The sequence below is a fragment of the Microtus oregoni genome, unplaced genomic scaffold, assembly GCF_018167655.1.
Source record: "Microtus oregoni isolate MIOR12 unplaced genomic scaffold, Mior012 000040F_ref0000088, whole genome shotgun sequence".
NCBI classification, from domain to species: domain Eukaryota; kingdom Metazoa; phylum Chordata; class Mammalia; order Rodentia; family Cricetidae; genus Microtus; species Microtus oregoni.
Window position 1 is genome coordinate 15,301,340 of NW_024543207.1, and position 16,887 is coordinate 15,318,226.

General features: G+C 44.7%; 1 protein-coding gene across 3 annotated transcripts in view; it reads left to right on the plus strand.

Moving 5' to 3' along the window:
• Positions 1 to 16,887, plus strand: part of Ctnnd2 (catenin delta 2) — a 752,815-nt gene that overhangs the window by 564,646 nt on the left and 171,282 nt on the right. For all 3 annotated transcript variants that reach the window (XM_041632036.1, XM_041632037.1, XM_041632038.1), the window contains one exon: positions 2,398 to 2,611. In XM_041632036.1, coding sequence (XP_041487970.1) covers positions 2,398 to 2,611 — 214 coding nt within the window. The remainder of the gene's footprint in view (positions 1 to 2,397; positions 2,612 to 16,887) is intronic.

Genomic DNA, 16,887 nt, shown 5'->3' on the forward strand with positions numbered 1-16,887 from the left:
AGTACTGAAGAAGTAGCTGAGAGTTATACATCTCAATAGGCAGACAGCAGGAAGATCATGAGAGCCTTTGGGCCTGGCTTGAGCTTCTGAAAGCCTGCTGCCAGTGACATACTTATTCTAACAAAGCCACACCTACTCCTGCAAGGCCACACCTCAATAATGCCACTCCTTATGAGTCATTCAGACCACCCCAGGAAAAGCAGTTGAGTAAGACACCAACCTCAGCCTCTACCCTTCTCATGCACGGGCACACATACACACACGCCTGTCAGCCAGCACATATACGCATGCCAGCAAGGACCTGCCGTTCAGCTTCCATATTACTTCACTAAATTGCATAAATGTGAAATATATTATCACAAATTAAACATATTTACAAAATTAAAAAAGTAGCTTATTGACTTTTTCCCACTTTTAATATCTAGGTTCACTATCTGGTGAGATTTATTTCTTCTCTCTCCATGGCTTCATTATTAGAATTCATAGAATTATAAAGCACAGAACACATATGCAAATACACACAGAGGGAAAAAAGGGCTTTCCTTCTAGCCTTTGTGTACACATGAAGCACCCCTCTGAGTTGAGGTGATGAAATGGCTGGGGCTGCAGTGCAGACATGCTCAGTTCATCACACACACACACACACACACACACACACACACACACACACACAGTTCTTCTGAATGCTGCCAGATAAGCCCGGGGTAAAATTGTGAGGGAGGGACATTGTTTCCGGTTCCATTGTTTTGTTTTGTTTTGTTTCTTAAATCAATTCAGCAGTCCTTTCAGATGACTTTCCCAGGCATCCTTACCCCCTGCAGACTGTGCACAGTGCACAGAAGAGAACTCTTGCTTTCACTCAGCAGTGCTGTGCCCCAGGAGTCCTCCCCTCTGTCTTCTCTGGTGCTTTTCCCATGGGAGGCACAATACACGAAACGCTACATCATGCTTTCCAGACGAAAGAAGTGGGGTTCTGTGAGCACTGCGAGGCTTTCTTCTTTTTCTGTTTGCATTGTGTGCGTGAGTGAAAACACTTCTCATAGGCTCCTAATGAGTCATCAGTGTTCCACCCGGTAATGCAGGAAGCCTTCCTTCCCTCCTTCTGTTTGTAAGCTGGTGTGGGAAATGCCCCCTTGAGATTCCCGCATACCGCCTCCTGGACTATTCACAAAAGGCCTTTCTCCCCTCTTTCCTTTGCAGGGCATATTGCTCAATTTTGAACAGCAATATTTTAGTAAATCTGTAGAACCCTAAGGTAGCAAGTTGTATATTAATTAACTCTCCTCATTCATTCATTTCTTATGCGGTGAACATTTACCATGAGCATGGAAATGCACTTGGGATGAAAACGTATTGGTGAAGCAAATGAAGACTACAGTCCTATGGGACCATGGGATGCTGGAGGGGGAGTAGGCATGCCCAGATTGCAGCATGAGGCTTGTGGCTGAGCACCATTGAGAGAGTGGCAGGATACAGCATGCGTCCTAGCACATTTCTGGGATGAATACATTTTCTGGAATATGAAAATTAAATCTCAGAGGTGTCAGTCCTTCATCCCTACTAACACTGCAGTCTAAAGAAAGACAAAGCAGCATTCACAAGTGAATCAGGTGGTTGTCCCCATAAACACAGCAGAGTTCAGATGTGGTTTTGCTGATGGCCATGCCAAGAAAGAGTCTGTGTATTAATGAGCTACTTTGTTCTCTTTTGGATTTAAATATTTAAATTGCCCCCAGTGTTAACAGGCAGCAAAAAGAACATAAATCTGGAACACGTATCATGAAGCATTTGTTGCGTTCATCTCTAGATGACCGTTTCTTTTCAACAAATAGAACACGGAAGTATAATGTGCTCTTCACCATTGTTAATCAAAGACTTAAGTATGATGTGCCTTCTGGGGCCACCCATGCTGTGCCTCCCACTCAAAGTGACTTTCTTCATCCCCCAAAGCTTCTGAGAAAAAAAATCCCTTGGATCTGTTATTTCAGCTTTTCCGTGTTTGAGGTCTCCTCCTTATGTTGAATAGACTACTTTCAGTGTTTTCTGTATCAACTGCTGCCCTTGAAGACAGTGGTAAATTTCAGTAAGATGTCACGAACCGTAATCATTCTAACTCCATGAGCACGTGACATTATTGTTTTTTTTTAAAGAAATGTCTGAGGCACCCATTATGAAGATAAAATCATATTTCCAAGATTCTGTCGTTCAAAAGCGGTACATTCAGCTCCTTATTGGTCGGATATTAAGGTGGCTGCCTAGGATGTTTTCTTTCCCCTTCCTAAGCCTATTTCAGTCCGGGCAGTTGTTGGTAGTGGGTTTTTTGAGGAAAACAAGTCTTGGGCTCAGGCAGTGGAACTTGACTCTCCAAGGCCAAAGCTGTTCCCCTTGCTCTTTCAGATAAGGAGACAAGGAGGCATACAGCTCCTGGTGGACCTGCTGGATCACCGGATGACGGAAGTCCACCGTAGTGCCTGTGGGGCTCTGAGGAACTTGGTGTATGGGAAGGCTAACGATGACAACAAGATCGCCCTGAAAAACTGTGGTGGCATCCCAGCGCTGGTGAGACTGCTTCGCAAGACCACAGACCTGGAGATCCGGGAGCTGGTCACAGGTGAGGCTTCTCATAAAATGGATCTATTTGTCTCAAGATGCGAGTTTTGTTTTCTAGCCCAGTAACAAATGTAGGAACCAAGTATTACAACACAGAGCCTCCCAGGTCTGATAACATGGTCATTCTCCAATTTACAGTGAGTGAGCAAAATACCATCAAAGGTAACTCACATAGGTTGATCATACTCAATAATCCAGTAAAGGCAGCTATCAGCAAAATCCTGTGATCTTACTTCAGTCTTTGTCATTTGCTTTAGAAGTAGTTGAATATCTTACAGGACCCACAGGCCATCATTAGAGTAACATTAGAAATACCTGATAAAAAAGACGAGACATTCAAGCTATTGGCAATCAGCCGCATGTTCTGGTTTATAAGTATACTGAGCATATTGAGCTTCTAGTGTGAATTTATTGAGTAAAATACCCCTGCGTGCTCCAAGTCCCAAGGTTGTAGTACCGAATACTAAAGAACTATTTGAAAGTTAACTTGAATGCCTTTCCACATTCACAGAACTTTGGGTTTTAGACCTAATAATGGTAGCTTGTAGATTAATGAGGGCGCAAACAGGGAGACTGTTGAAAGCAGCCAGCCCATCCATTTCTTGGAATAATTGGACAGAGTAAACGTTAACCACTAACTGTCATTCTTCACTCTGTAAGTGTGTGGTCTGAACTTGTTGGAGTTCTAATGAACTGCGTGTCCCCAGTATGGGATTCCAAATTGCTCTGAAGCTTCCTCTTCTTCGCTATGCTTGCTGCTGTTGTAGGTGATGTTGGCATCTGGTTCATTAAAGTACCCCACAAGCAAGTCTTTGACAAATGAATTCCAAATACAACTCTCCCAAAAGATCTCTTAATTATCCACGATACCATTGCATTGACCTTCTGTCTCAGGTCTAAAATTTCCCTGTATCTACACGGATGAGGCATGTGAAAAACTTGTTTAAGGAAATACATAGCTCAAGCTACAGAATCATAAATAGGCACACAAGGCCGGGTCCAGACTCCCAATTTTAGTACATCTCTTTGTGTCTTCTTCCTCCAATGGCATTGTTCTAGCCCTTTCTTGTTTTTAGCTAAGTTTAAACCAGACCCACATTGCCTCATTCTTTTTTATTTTTTCTTTGTTATGTCCTCCACCAACCCTTACTTGCTTGCTGGCTTTATTTCCTCTTCATTTTTCTGTAAGTAGAGGGTTTTCCTTGTGGAAATAATTATTGGCAAGGGTTAGAGTATTATTAAAGTGATGTTTCACAATAAGCTCAGATGGGTCAGGCAAGGTAAAGTGGTCATTATGTGCACTGTGTGAATTTTGAGGACTGTTTGGAGGTGAGTTAGATCATCTGAACTACTCCCTGTCATTATGGTTATGCAAGACGGCGGCCTTTATTGTCACTGGTTGAGTGTGAGTTGGGAATGCCTGGGAGAAAAGGTCGCAATATGTGTGATGGAAACAAGATGTTTGGTGCATAAAGATTTTGCTACTGGATGCAGAAAGCCAAGAGAATAAGAGTCTACAGTGCCTTCTGGTACGCCATACATGCTATCTCCTGCTTGGAAAAGACTTGGAATTAAGTCAGCTTTGTATTGTCTGTAAAACCATTTTCTCTAGGCTACTTCAATAGCGATTGTCCTGTTGGTAAAGCAATGGTGTAAATGTCAGACATAGAGAAACTCATTGCAACTCATTGCTGCTGGCCCTTAAGCTGCCTGTAAAGGAGTCGAGAGAAGCTGGAGCATTCCCCCGCTGCCTTTGGAAGATCTTGGAAACTACCATTTTAACCCAAAACAATGGTAGAAATGTCTCTGTGAACTCCATTTGGAAGTAATAAAAAAACACTTCCTTCTTAGAGGGTCAAAAACACTTGTGGCGAAGCTTCAGCTATGGGAAGGATGTGGTTAGTACTTGACATACAGAGACCTTCCCTTCTTACTCTGCTTCTCCTGAGGAAAGCCAGACAAGTGTGTCCCCATGGTGGCCAAAACTTTCTTCGCCTTCCTTCCTGAAAGGAACACTGTCTTTGAAACAGCAGCGAATCAATTATGAACAATCAAAGTTAGCACCCTAGCCAATGTTCCCTGCCTTCCCAGAGACTATGTTCCTATAGTCTCGCTGTAGCTGGAATTAGCTTTGTAGGTGATGTTAAATAGCAAACTTGGGCTGCAGTACCATCCCACAGAAGGAAACGGGAAGAAGGAAAGCACCTGTGAGGACAAGCTTGCACAAAGGGGTGGGTGCTGAGAAAGCAAAACCTCCCAGGTGTCCCCAATGGCAGAGACCTGGGGGATATCAATAAGCCTGCAGAACTCAGTTGGCTTCTGTTTAGACAGCACACCAGTGATCAGATCTAAGCAAAGTCAATCCCCAGGCCTGAGGAACAGGAAGTGAGGTGAATTGAAGGTATCTCATTTTCATCTTCAGCACTGGCCCATGTCATCTGCCAAAGGGGGCTTCGGAGCACTGATTCTGTTGCCTTTTGCAGAGCGTGAGGAATTCATGGTTTCAGTTCAACTAACCCAGGTTAACCCCAAGGTCATCGAACCCTCCCATGTCTCTTTCTCTCTCCTCCTCTGAGACACTTGTCTCCACCCAAGTCCCATGGTCTTCTTGATATAGTAACCCTGCCTATGTGAGCCCAGGAATGTCATCCTTTCCATTCATGCCTCAAGCACTTCACAGGACCCAGGTGGTGGGTAGTCTGTAGACTTGTTAACTAACTGCCCTCTGTCTGGAACTCACTGCCTGGGTGAAGCCCTGCTCTGAATGACCGGTGCCTGTGTATTAACGATAAATATGTAAAGATTCTCTGATGGCTTGGATAGAAATGGCCCCCATAGACTCGTGTTTGAATGCTTAGCCTATAGGGTGTGGTACTCCTAGGAGGTGTAGCTTCACTGGAGTATATGTAGCCTTGGTGGAGGAAGTGTGTCACTGTGGGCCAGGTGTTAGGTCTCATATGTTCAAGCTATGCCCAGTGTGGCACACAGTCTCTGCTGCCTGGGGATCAAGATGCCGAACTCTCAGGTCCTTCTCCGGCACCCTGCCTACCTGCATCCTGTCATGCCATGATGATAATGGACTAAACCTCTGAAATCATAAGCCAGACCCAACTAAATGCGTATAAGAGTTGTGGTGGTCATGGCATCTCTTCACACCACATCCTAAAGGAAACAGGAATATTCTGACAAATGTATTCACATTTTATAAACTTACTAGATGAGCCATGAGGAAATCAATGACTATAGAGGGCAGACAAGGATGTAAGAGTGGCTTGCTTCACTTCATTTGCTCCAAGGAGCCTCAATAGCTCTGCAGATCCTTTGGCAATGAGGTCAAGTGTCCACGCATGAATTATATCAAACTGTGACTTCTCAGTTCTCCAGGAGGCATGATGAGAACTCATCAAGGTCTCATGACGTGGTGTGTGATAGGGTCCTCTAGGTAAAGGGAGTTGTTTCTGTCTGTCTCCTGCCCCTGAGCAATACAGTGCATTGGGAAATGGGGGCCAGGGAGAGGGGTTCTTTGGAGTCGTTCTGTCTATAGTTATATATTGGGATGTGCTGAATTGTAAGGTGATGAATTGGGTGATTTGAACGTGTTTTATAAGCAGGAATTTGGATAAAAATCTTGCTATTAAGTCTCAGAATCGGCCTCTGTGTCCATCAGCAGGGAAATGAGTGAAGAGAAAAGTGGCATATACACACACTATAATTGTATTCATCAGTAAAGGACAACATTGTGTTGTTCACAGGAAAGTGGATGCACCTAGAGATTAGCATATGAAGGAAATTATCACCTTTTCTCTCATTTGGGGGTCATAGAATTTATATAGATTCATAAAATCACGCATGTATATGTGGCAGGAAAGTAGAGGTGAGCTCTCTAGGGAAGCTAGAGGGACTCACAGGAGAGGGAGAGATGAGTGGGGCCGTGACACGGTCAAGCTCCTGACATCGCTGCATTAAGATGTCCACATAAAATGCATTACCATGTGCAAGGTGTATCTACCGTTTCAAAACAGATACTGAGGAAGCCAGAATGCAAACAACAGAAGAATAAAATAAAGCAATCATCCTCCAGGTCTATAAATTGTTTATTGAATAATTCTTGGAAAATTGTTTGAACAGTAATTAAATGTTAAAATAGAGGTATCTGTATGCAGCACACAGCCATAGAGGCTGGAAAACACCTGCCTGCTCGCACTGCGGCCTCAGCTCCCAGCGGCATGTATTTCTCCGCCGTGTAGTAGACCTGGGAATACATAATTTTCCTTCTGTGCAATAATTATGATGAGATAATGATCAGCCTTGTATTTAACCCCAGTCGGAGTTATTCCCTGCTGTCCATTCCTCACGGTGCCTGGGAGCAAGCACACCAATTAGAAATGCTGCCTGTCCTGTGGCCTTGACTAATGCAAGGTTTTCTCTCTCTCAGTGTGGAAGGAATCAGCATAAATTTTGGAATACACAACTGAAGTTTTGAGAATGCTTCACAAATCATAATAAAACAGTGTTTATTGGAGCAGAAGACTTGGTTAGTAGGTTTTCCATTGGGTTAAAGCAAGTGTTCTTAGGAGCATCACTTCTAGAGCTGTAGGGGGTATTCTGTTTATGCTGCATGTGCCCAAATGGTCCTTTCTTTTCATTAAGGAGACCAGGCACTGACTCAACCTTGCCAATGATTTCGTTTTTCTTTCTTGGTTTTTAAGTTGGCATACAAAGTAATGGGTTTCGTGGCGGCACACCACGCCCGTCTGCGCTCTATGCGCCACCATACAGTTCGTGAGCCAGGCAAGGGGCTGGAGATTGAAGCACACAAAGACTCACAAAGACACGGGTCATCCTTGATGCCAGAATGCCCCCTTTATTGTGTCCAAAGGCAGCTTATATAGGGATAGCCACGCCCCAGCCCCAGCCAAACGCACCAGAAACCATTCCCCTGCCATCAGGAACTCCTGAGAATCTCGTGCTCAGAGCAGCTGTAGGCACTCAGATCATGGGAAAACAAGTTATTTACAAAAAAATTCAGGATCTGGTGGGGGGTCACTGCTCCCAACATTTCGTTACAGCATGTTCATCTATACTGTGTATTCTGTTACCTGCTCTTTATTTTATTTTTCTTTCCTTAAAATCTCTTCCTCCCTTTTCATGGTCCCCTTTCTGCATTTCTGTATAACTACATATGCACGTGCTTGCACACAAACACACACACACACACACACACACACACACACACACAAATTAAGTCCAGCATATGATAGAAAACATGCATTTTTTGTTTTTTAATCTTTGCCCATGCTTTTTGTGGTCGCTGATCTCCTTCTGTCTACTCCATATATTGTATCCCAAAGCCCCACACATCTGGCAACATCAGGGTCCTGTTCCCCAAATCTACTGCACAGCAGCCCTGGGTTACAATGTTCCCTAGATCTCAATATCCTGCTCTCTAGTGTTTTACTGTCTTACATATTCCTAAAAATGGGCAATCTGGAAGTATTATTAAGAGAACACTGTTTTAACGTCTCACATGTACTTGAACTATACTGGATGTGGAATTTATGATAGGAAGTTATTTTTCTTAGGAATATTTTATGAATGCAATTTTATCTTTGATATTATAGGACTCTGTGAAGGTGTGTGCTGCTAGCTAGCTGTGTCTTTCTTTAAAAAATCTTCATTGGTCATGAACACTTCCACATTAAAAAATGACCTTCTCCAGTGCTGAAATACTGCCTTTTAAAAAACATTAATTCCCATAACCTCTTTTTCTGTCCTCTATGTAATTACTCAGACTTTGACCCCAAGTTATTTTTTTTTCTTTCTTTATGTAATCTGGAGACCTTTGCCCTCTCTGTTACATAATCACTGAAGAGTTTCCACTGCTTAATATTTATTTGTGGCATTCATATTCCTCACTCTTTGTATAAGCCTCAGGGAGGAGGCTAGAGCAATAGGATATCATCTCTTTCATTAATTTTAAGAACTCGCTTTATAATTTTATGCCCTCTATTTTCATTTTACTAATACATCCAGTTAAAGAATTTCTCTAGCAATGTTGTGTAGCATGACTTACCTCACTTTCCCCTAGCGTCCACTCTTCTATTTGGGGGCGATTGTCTCTGTAGTATCACAGGCATGCCTTGGCCTGACCATCACCCTAGATTTTCTAACTTATAAAACAGACGGAAACTGGGCTTTGTTGAGCTCTATGCATGCAAATGTGACATGTTCTATGTGGTGAACCATTACTGAAGGTGAACTGGTAGGGTAGACTTTGTGGAAGGGCCCTTTTTAGGTAGGCTTTTCTTCACGACTGAATTTTCGCTAGGGAAACCTTTTAGCCCTCCATTACACTATCAGCTTTCTTCTCTTTATTTTTTCTGAAGTTCTTCGGAGTTATTGGTTTTGTGTAATTGCTCTGCCTGCAGGGATGAGCTAACACGTCCCTGCCTGTGAGTGAGTGCTGTTCTTATGTGGCTGGGGCAGAGAGAGCAGGGACTAGCCCACTGTTTCTATACAGTGCCTTTAGAGCTGCTCCCTTCTTTTCTCCTTTCCATATGCTACATGCTTGCCTTCTGGGAAAATCTTCCTGAAAGTCCATCCGGACAGCCAGTCTCCTCATTGAAACAGACCCCCTGGCTAGACCCAGCCCTAACTGGATCCCTCACAGCCTCACTAGTCCACTGAACTCCTTCTGTTTGCATGTTGAAGACATAGGATGAGATGTCCTTACACTTCCATACGTCTTTCCATTCTCTTCCTTACTCCATTAGATTCCTACCGAATAGTACCTTCCCCGTGTGACTTCTCAACAGTGATGGATGAAGCAAAGTGTAAATATTGGTGAATATTATCCCCCTTCTTTGTGGAAGCCAGGTTGGCGGCATTACTCTTGGCGTTGCAGCTCCTTGAACTTACTAATTCAAGACATTTACTATTATGATGATGATGATGATGATGATGATGATGATGATGATGATGTGGGTTGAAGCCATATTCCACTAGCACAGTACAACTGAACTACATCCCCCAGCCCCAAAGCACTTTTCCTTTTACCCAGTTTTCTACAACCACCCAGAGGCTCCTTCACAAGCAGGCGCTACGTGGTTTATCATGGCAGCCTTTCTTCCACCCTTATGGCTCTTGAGGGAGAGGGTCATTTAGAATTCTGGGCAGAGCGTTTACACATCACCACAAGAGTTACTGAAATGGTGAAATGAAAGCAAGATTTTTCATCAAATTCAGAGCGATAATGTTCTCAGAATTCAAAATTAAACCCCAATTTCATTCCTTATTCCAAACACTATGTACCTGTGTTGTCCAGCACAGTGAATCATGGCATCACAGTAAGGAAAGGCAACAACACAGAGGTGAAAATGAATACAGATGTCCCAGAAAGACAAGACAACAATGCAGAAATATCAAATTCCCAAGAAGAAATTAAAATCAAAGGGTAAAGCCTATTTCATGTTGAAATCCAAAGACACAAAAGTTCAAAAACAAAATAAAGTTTAAAAGACCAGTGTCTCTTGTCATTGTGTGGTCTAGTTCAAAGTGAGTAGGGCTGTAATCACGGGCTTAAAGGGCTAAGGAGAGGAGGTCTTTGATGGGCTGTTACTCTGCTCACTGGAGTATCTGGACAAAGGGACACCCTTGAACTTAGGAAAAGCAATACCAATCTGGTTTCAATTCGCTTCAAGAGTCCATTATCAGTGAACTTTAATTTAATCAAGAGAAACGTTGTCTAGGTTAATTATGGTGGTAAAGAGGTAGAGAGATAGCTCAGTGGTTAAGAACACTGGCTGCTCTTCCAAAATACCCAGGTTCATTTCCAGCACTCACATGATTGCTCAAAACTATCTGTAGCTCCAGTCCTAGGGGATCTGACCCCTTCTTCTGGCCTCCTCCTGTAAGGTACATACATGGCACACAAACATACATACATGCTAACAAAACATGCATACACATCACAAAGTTACATAAATAAATATTTTCATTTTAGTGTTAAACATTTACCACCTGAAGGTGAATTGTCTATAACCTGTTGCTTATTTTTGACAGTGGAATTTTAAGTGTTCAAGTCACCTTACAATATCAGTGTGGCATGGAGGCAACCCATCCCATCAGGTCTACGAGCTATAGTTACCCTGGAGGAGCAGACACCCTGGGAGTGACATGGAAAATGGACTTAACGTCAGGATTAGACCTGGTATTGTAGTCAGAGCTGGCAATGAATACTCTGTGCCAAGTGATGAGCTAGGAAGAGACACTGGTCATCAGGCTATCGTCAGGAACAAAAGCTGGACAGAAAGCATGGAAGACAACAGCGACCAACCAGGACCTGGGAGGACAGACTGATGTCCTCTACTGCTGGTCACTGATTATGTTCTGACCATGAGTGAAGTTTCAGAGCTCTCCTATGTATGGGCCCGGGGAAGCTGAGAGAAGAGATTCGGTGTGAGCAGACAGATCTGTGTGCCCATGCTGCCTCCTTCCCAGAAGGGGACACAGCATAGCAATGAAAGCGTGCGTAGGTCAGTGCTGGCTGTGCCTTGCCTGAAATTTTTAGAACTTTCGGCTATTGCCTCATTGGTCCCTGCCAAACTTCTTAATTCCCTGTGGACAGCCTCACCTGGAGCCGGGAAGGAAGGGAGTTCTTCAAAGTGTAGCGCCAGCTCAGCTCAGCTGAGACAACTTAATATAACCCACCGTATCAGGTCTGACGTGAGGTAACATTCTTCCCTGATGCATGTGTGTGCTGTGAGCATGCCTGGAGGCTGGGGGAGAATGGTCGGATGTCTGCTGTCCTGCCCATCCATCACTCTCTCCCACAGTCCCCTGAAATGGGGTCTTTCTGAACCTGGAGCCAGGCTGCATTCTAGAAGGCTCCAGTGTTCCCCTGCCACCCAAATGCTGGGGTTACAGACCTGTGTGTATCCACACCCAGTTCTTTATGTAGGTACTGGAGACTCCCTTCCTTCCTGGCTCCAGGTGAGGCTGTCCACGGGGAATTCTGAAGGTTGGCAGATGCAAACAGGGCAACAGCTTAAGTCCTAATGCTTGTGCAAGCGGCCTCATTGGGTGAACCATCCCTCCAGTCTCCAAGCTTCCTCTCCGTGAGTTTTTCCTTAGCCGTCTGGTGCCCCAGGTAGAGGATGTGTGCTGGCAGCTGGCAGCATCCAGTTCCCCGTGGCTGGTTAGCCGCACACATTTCTCCATACTGTGCCACGGCAGCTGCTTTTCTTCTGTTTGCTGTGGAACTGGCTGGATCTGACATCCCCACACAGTCTGCCAGTCAGCCTCTCCTGGTGACGGAGATATGTGTGAACCCACCACGGCACGGTTGCTCCATGACTCTGCCTCCCAGTTTCTGCTTCCTCAAAAGCTCTTCATGCCTCCATATTGGGACCTGCTGTTGGCTTTCCTTTCTCTATTTCAGTCTCTGGCAGATCTCTGGAAGGCTCAGCCAAGTCTCTGTGTTGAGCATGGATTTCCCTTTGGATTCCACAACAGGAGTTGGCCAACTCTCTAGGGCTGTAGCTAGAAACCTTTCCAGTGTGTAGCCCCTGGGGCCTGCATTAGAATCACTTAGCCTACCTATACGGGGAGTGAGAAAAGTAGTCACAGATACCTGCATGGGTTTGAGTGACTGTGTACCAGCAGAGCTTTAGTTATACATACAGGTGGCTGTCCCTCAGGTTACAGTCGACAGAGGCCTCAATCTCATCCTTCTTCCAGTACCCACTGTGGGTGCCACTATCTCCTGAGTAGAATCCTGGGCTCTGGAAGCAGAGTGTATCCTAAGTGAAGATGCAGTGTGACTGGCCAGCTTCCTGCTCCTGGCACCATACAGTCTCTCCTCTGCCTGCTGTCATGTTCCTGCCATGGGGGACTGTATACCTCTGCAGCTGTAAGCCAAAATAAACCATTTCCCCCATCAGCTGCTTTGGTGGAAGTGTTTTATCACAGGAGAAGTGGCTAAGACTGTAGACATGTACAGCCAAGAATAAACACCCTCCTGTGGGGTCTGGCAGCTTCATGGTTCTCCTCTAGCAAATGCCAGGGTACCTCTCATGGAGACCAGGGAAGCTCAAATCTCTATGGTTACTCTAGTAAGAGGAAAAAGGTTAGAGCTCAGCCTTACCAGACAAGCCAACAGGTGTTTTGGTTGAGCCCTCTAGCACTCTGGGAAAGAACACAGGAGTGATGGGAGATGATGCCTGCACTCTATCACGTGTGGTCCACTCATAGGAAGGAAGGAAGACTTCCTGGGGAAAAACCCTTCCTCACTAGTGCATGACTGTTAATTCCAATCAACTGCTGAGGGGCACAGAAGATGAAGTGTGTTTGCTTGGTCTCTTACGGACTGCACGGCATCTAGCCAACTTATAATTAATACATTCATTATAAAGACATTGCCTGTTCTTACCTGCTCTCATTTTGGCCATTTTAGAGTCATCTCTCTACCGTGATTAGCCCCATGATATGCAAAGAAGCAAGAAAGTACAGTCCTCAGCACTGTTGTGACGCCCAATTTCCTGCTACCCAGCTGAGTCCCGTCCAGTTAGGAAATGTGCACCATCAAAGCCTGCTCACCTCACTCTCTGCCCTAGAGGCAGAAGCCCATATGTGGGTTATTCTCATCCCTTCACTAAACACATTGGTGAGCGCCCACCCTAGAGATGTGAGGCCAAGGTGCTTAGCATTGCAAGAGCGGAAAGCCCAGATTCCTCCTGGCCATAGACCAGCTTTCCCGTGGATACAGATTCCTTTTCCACAGCTATGATCACAGTGAGTGCTTTTTTAGGGAGCCAGATGGAAGATGGGGTTGGGAAGAAGCCAAGTAGAGATAAAATCTGCTTTTTCAGGTGAATTGTATAGGGGGATGCCACGACGCAGTCGCGTGGAGTCTTCATACTCATGTTCCTTCACAGCTGCGGCTCCCCTTGCTCAGTAGGGTGCCTCTCTTCCTGCTGATCAGGATTATGCCTTAGTAAGATGTTTTGATCTAAATTTCACAGAAGAGTTATGGCTTATATTATCTTGTATCTAGACAAGTCATCCTTGCATCCCTTCTTTATAAACTGTAACACAAGACATAGCATGGAATCAGATGTCATTGATGGTGCTGTGTTGGGGGAGGGCTCGGTGTCATTATGGCCCTTTACTTACAAAAAAATAAAACACTATAGCATTTCATCAAGATCTTTTATATGGGCTATACTGATTGTTCAGTTTTTGCTCTGCAAAAGTGAGGACTTGAGTTTGAATTCCCCAGAATCAGAACCGTACAAGGCTATAACTCCAGCCCTGAGAAGACAGCAGAATCCTCCAGTCCAACCTATGAGCAAGATATGGACTAAGTTAGAGACCTTCTCTCAAAATAAAACACCATCAAAGGTGGAGAAACGAATGATAAAGACACACACACACACACACACACACACACACACACTCACACTGTGTATGCTTGTAAGCTAATGTTAAGTGATCATCCTTATCCATCCTACATATACCCAAATCACCTGAGGTTGCCTTCACTGATCACACAACATTCATCTTCATGATCTGTAGTGCTGGAGACCTAAGATGAGATTCTCTTACACACTCTTGCCAGGCATGCCGAAATCTCAGGAAAGTCCACAGGAAGGTATTGTTGAGCTCTCGGTTTCCGTTGGCTTCCAACCTTGAACCGAACAGTACATTTGTGCTCATTAGGCCTGACAATGTATAACTGATTTCTATTTCTACTCTGTAACTCAGGAGTAACAAGTTAATTAGAAACACTTTTCCCTAATTATATTTGGGAGTTTGCTCTATTTGCTCTACAATTATCACAAAAATTACATTAACTAGCGTTAACAAAAACAGCATATAAATCTCCACTGGATGTTGGAGGTAAGGGGCAAGGCATACAGTGTCAACATCCCTTCCCGAACACCTGGTTTCATTCCCAACAGATGTTTTTATTCTATACTTAAAGCATCAAGAACAAGCTTCCTTCATGCTGTGTCTTAGAAGACAAAACCAGCCTGCGAGACTGGAAGCTTCACTTCTGCTTGTTCTTTACAAGGCTTGCATAGTGACTTGCTCCTGCAGTGAGCTTTCCATTGACGGCGTGACTGACATTATGAAGTGCTGGATGAAGCGTTTATCTAATTATTCTTTAACAATAAAAACTGGAGAGTCAGATAATGGGGTAAGAACCTGAATGATCAGATAAGAGGCAGAGAAGCGAGCAGTGATCTCCTCACTCTCTCCTTCCTCTATCCAAAAGAGCTGATAATTTTTCTCAGCCCCACCCTATTACTTCCTTTGTATCATCTCTATGTGTCTTTGGTTCTCTGAAACCTCTATGGCTAATTTGGCCAGCTAGTAGCTAGCTTCACCCTCTGATTCTGATTTTGATCAGAGTGTGATCAAAATATCCCATAACAGGTGGCTGTCAGCCACATGTCCTCGAGAGAATGGGTCTCAAGAACGCTCAGAGAATGGGTCTCAGGGACATTACTTCTTAGCACAGGAGCCATAGTCTAGGAACTTGAGAAGCAGAGACATTGGTTTAATGCCTGTCCTCTTTCTTTGCTGCTCTTGTACGGGATGTCTGAGCCACACTTCAGTCAAGGTATAGTAGACAGTAAAGAAAAGAGGGAGATGTGGGCTCTGCCCTCAAGGAGGGATCAGTTGAGAAAAAACGGATCCGTTCTCCCTAAGATGAACACCGGGAAAAGTATAGAGAAGCCTACAGCAGGAAGTATCACCAATCAGCTGGGGGCTCTGTGCTTTCCTTTGATATCCATTGTTGATAGTCAAGAAGCTCTCCGAGTGCCACACTGCAGTAGCTTGTGGTTCCCCTCCTCCCCCTGTCCCCCATGTCTGATTGAAGCAAGTAGCAGCAGCAGGCGATGCCCTCTAACTTTGCAGTTGTTGTGCCCACCTTGGTATCCAGATCTTAGTCCTTGGTAATGTAGTTGTTCGAGTCTTGCCTCTACAGAGTTGGCACCTCGCTGGAGCATCTCTTGTGACTGTAACTTGCATTTTCCTCTTGGCTCCTTGATATATTTGACCAGTTCCCCGAGTCCCTCTTCCTCTCTCAGCTTCTAATTCCTTTCTTAACTCTCTGCTCCTGCTATTAGTAACTGCTGCCAAGATGATTTGGACACTTACTTGCCTCTGTCGGGAAAGCATTCTAGAGATGAGGCATGGAGGACTAGGTCTTGGGTTAGGCAAAGATCCATCAGGTTCATGGGAACCTTGGGTAGGGACGGTAAGTTGTCTGGGGAAGCAGATCTATACTGAGACCACCAGGTGAATTGGAGCCTGTGGGTGCTGCAGGTGGTGGACCTGACGTCTGTGTAGGAAACTTGTTTTTCCAGCTATCAGCAGCAGTTACCAGTGTTTTACACAGGAAATCCAGGACTTGGGCAAGCAGGGCTCCTCCAGAGTCCCGCACTGAGTATCAGATACGGGGCACCAACTGCTGGACACTTCTGAGGCCCTAGGACCTCTTCAGCTGTCAAGAAGCAGTTGTGAGGAACTCAGGGAACCGTGCCAGGCTGTTTGGAAGGCCAATGATGTAGCTCTAGGAAATAGTGTTAGAAGGTCGCCGCCGTCTTGGGTTCAGATAGCTGCCACAGTCTTCGGCTGTCTAGCATAGACTGCACTGTGCCCATGAGATCAAGCTGCTGCCAGTACTGAACTGAATTGAGCACCTGTGAATTCAAGATCACTGGAGATAAACCTTTATTGGACCAGATACTGACAACACATGGAGGGTAGCAAGGGTATCTCCCAACCAGTTCATGAGGTAAACTAAGCGGCCTGCTTATGTACCTGGAGAGGGAGTATGTGGGCCAGGCACAGCTGTTGCTTGGGCAGTCTTTGTTTCTGGACCAGGCATACTCATGAAGGCTTATGTTTTGGATCAGTCATAATCTTGCTACCAGTGATAGTTGTCTCCAAGGGAAATGCTTCCCCTATGGCCAAAGTAAAAATGGCTCATCAAAATGTGTGATTTCAGAAAGTCTAGTTCAAACGGTTTTGACAGTTCTCCTGGCGGTAACCGCACCATCCAGAGCCAGAAAGCCAGTGACAATCTTTCCATGGCTCTCTCAAGGCATCTGTAGAATGTTCCAGATTTCTGGTGCTAAGGGCAGTCTGACTGATGTTAAGTTATTAGTCTTTTTGTTCAGAATAACATAGTAGCAAGAGAGAGTCCAACCACTGCAAATTAGGAAGTCAGATTATCACATTCTCAATGTTTTTGTTTGTCTCCGA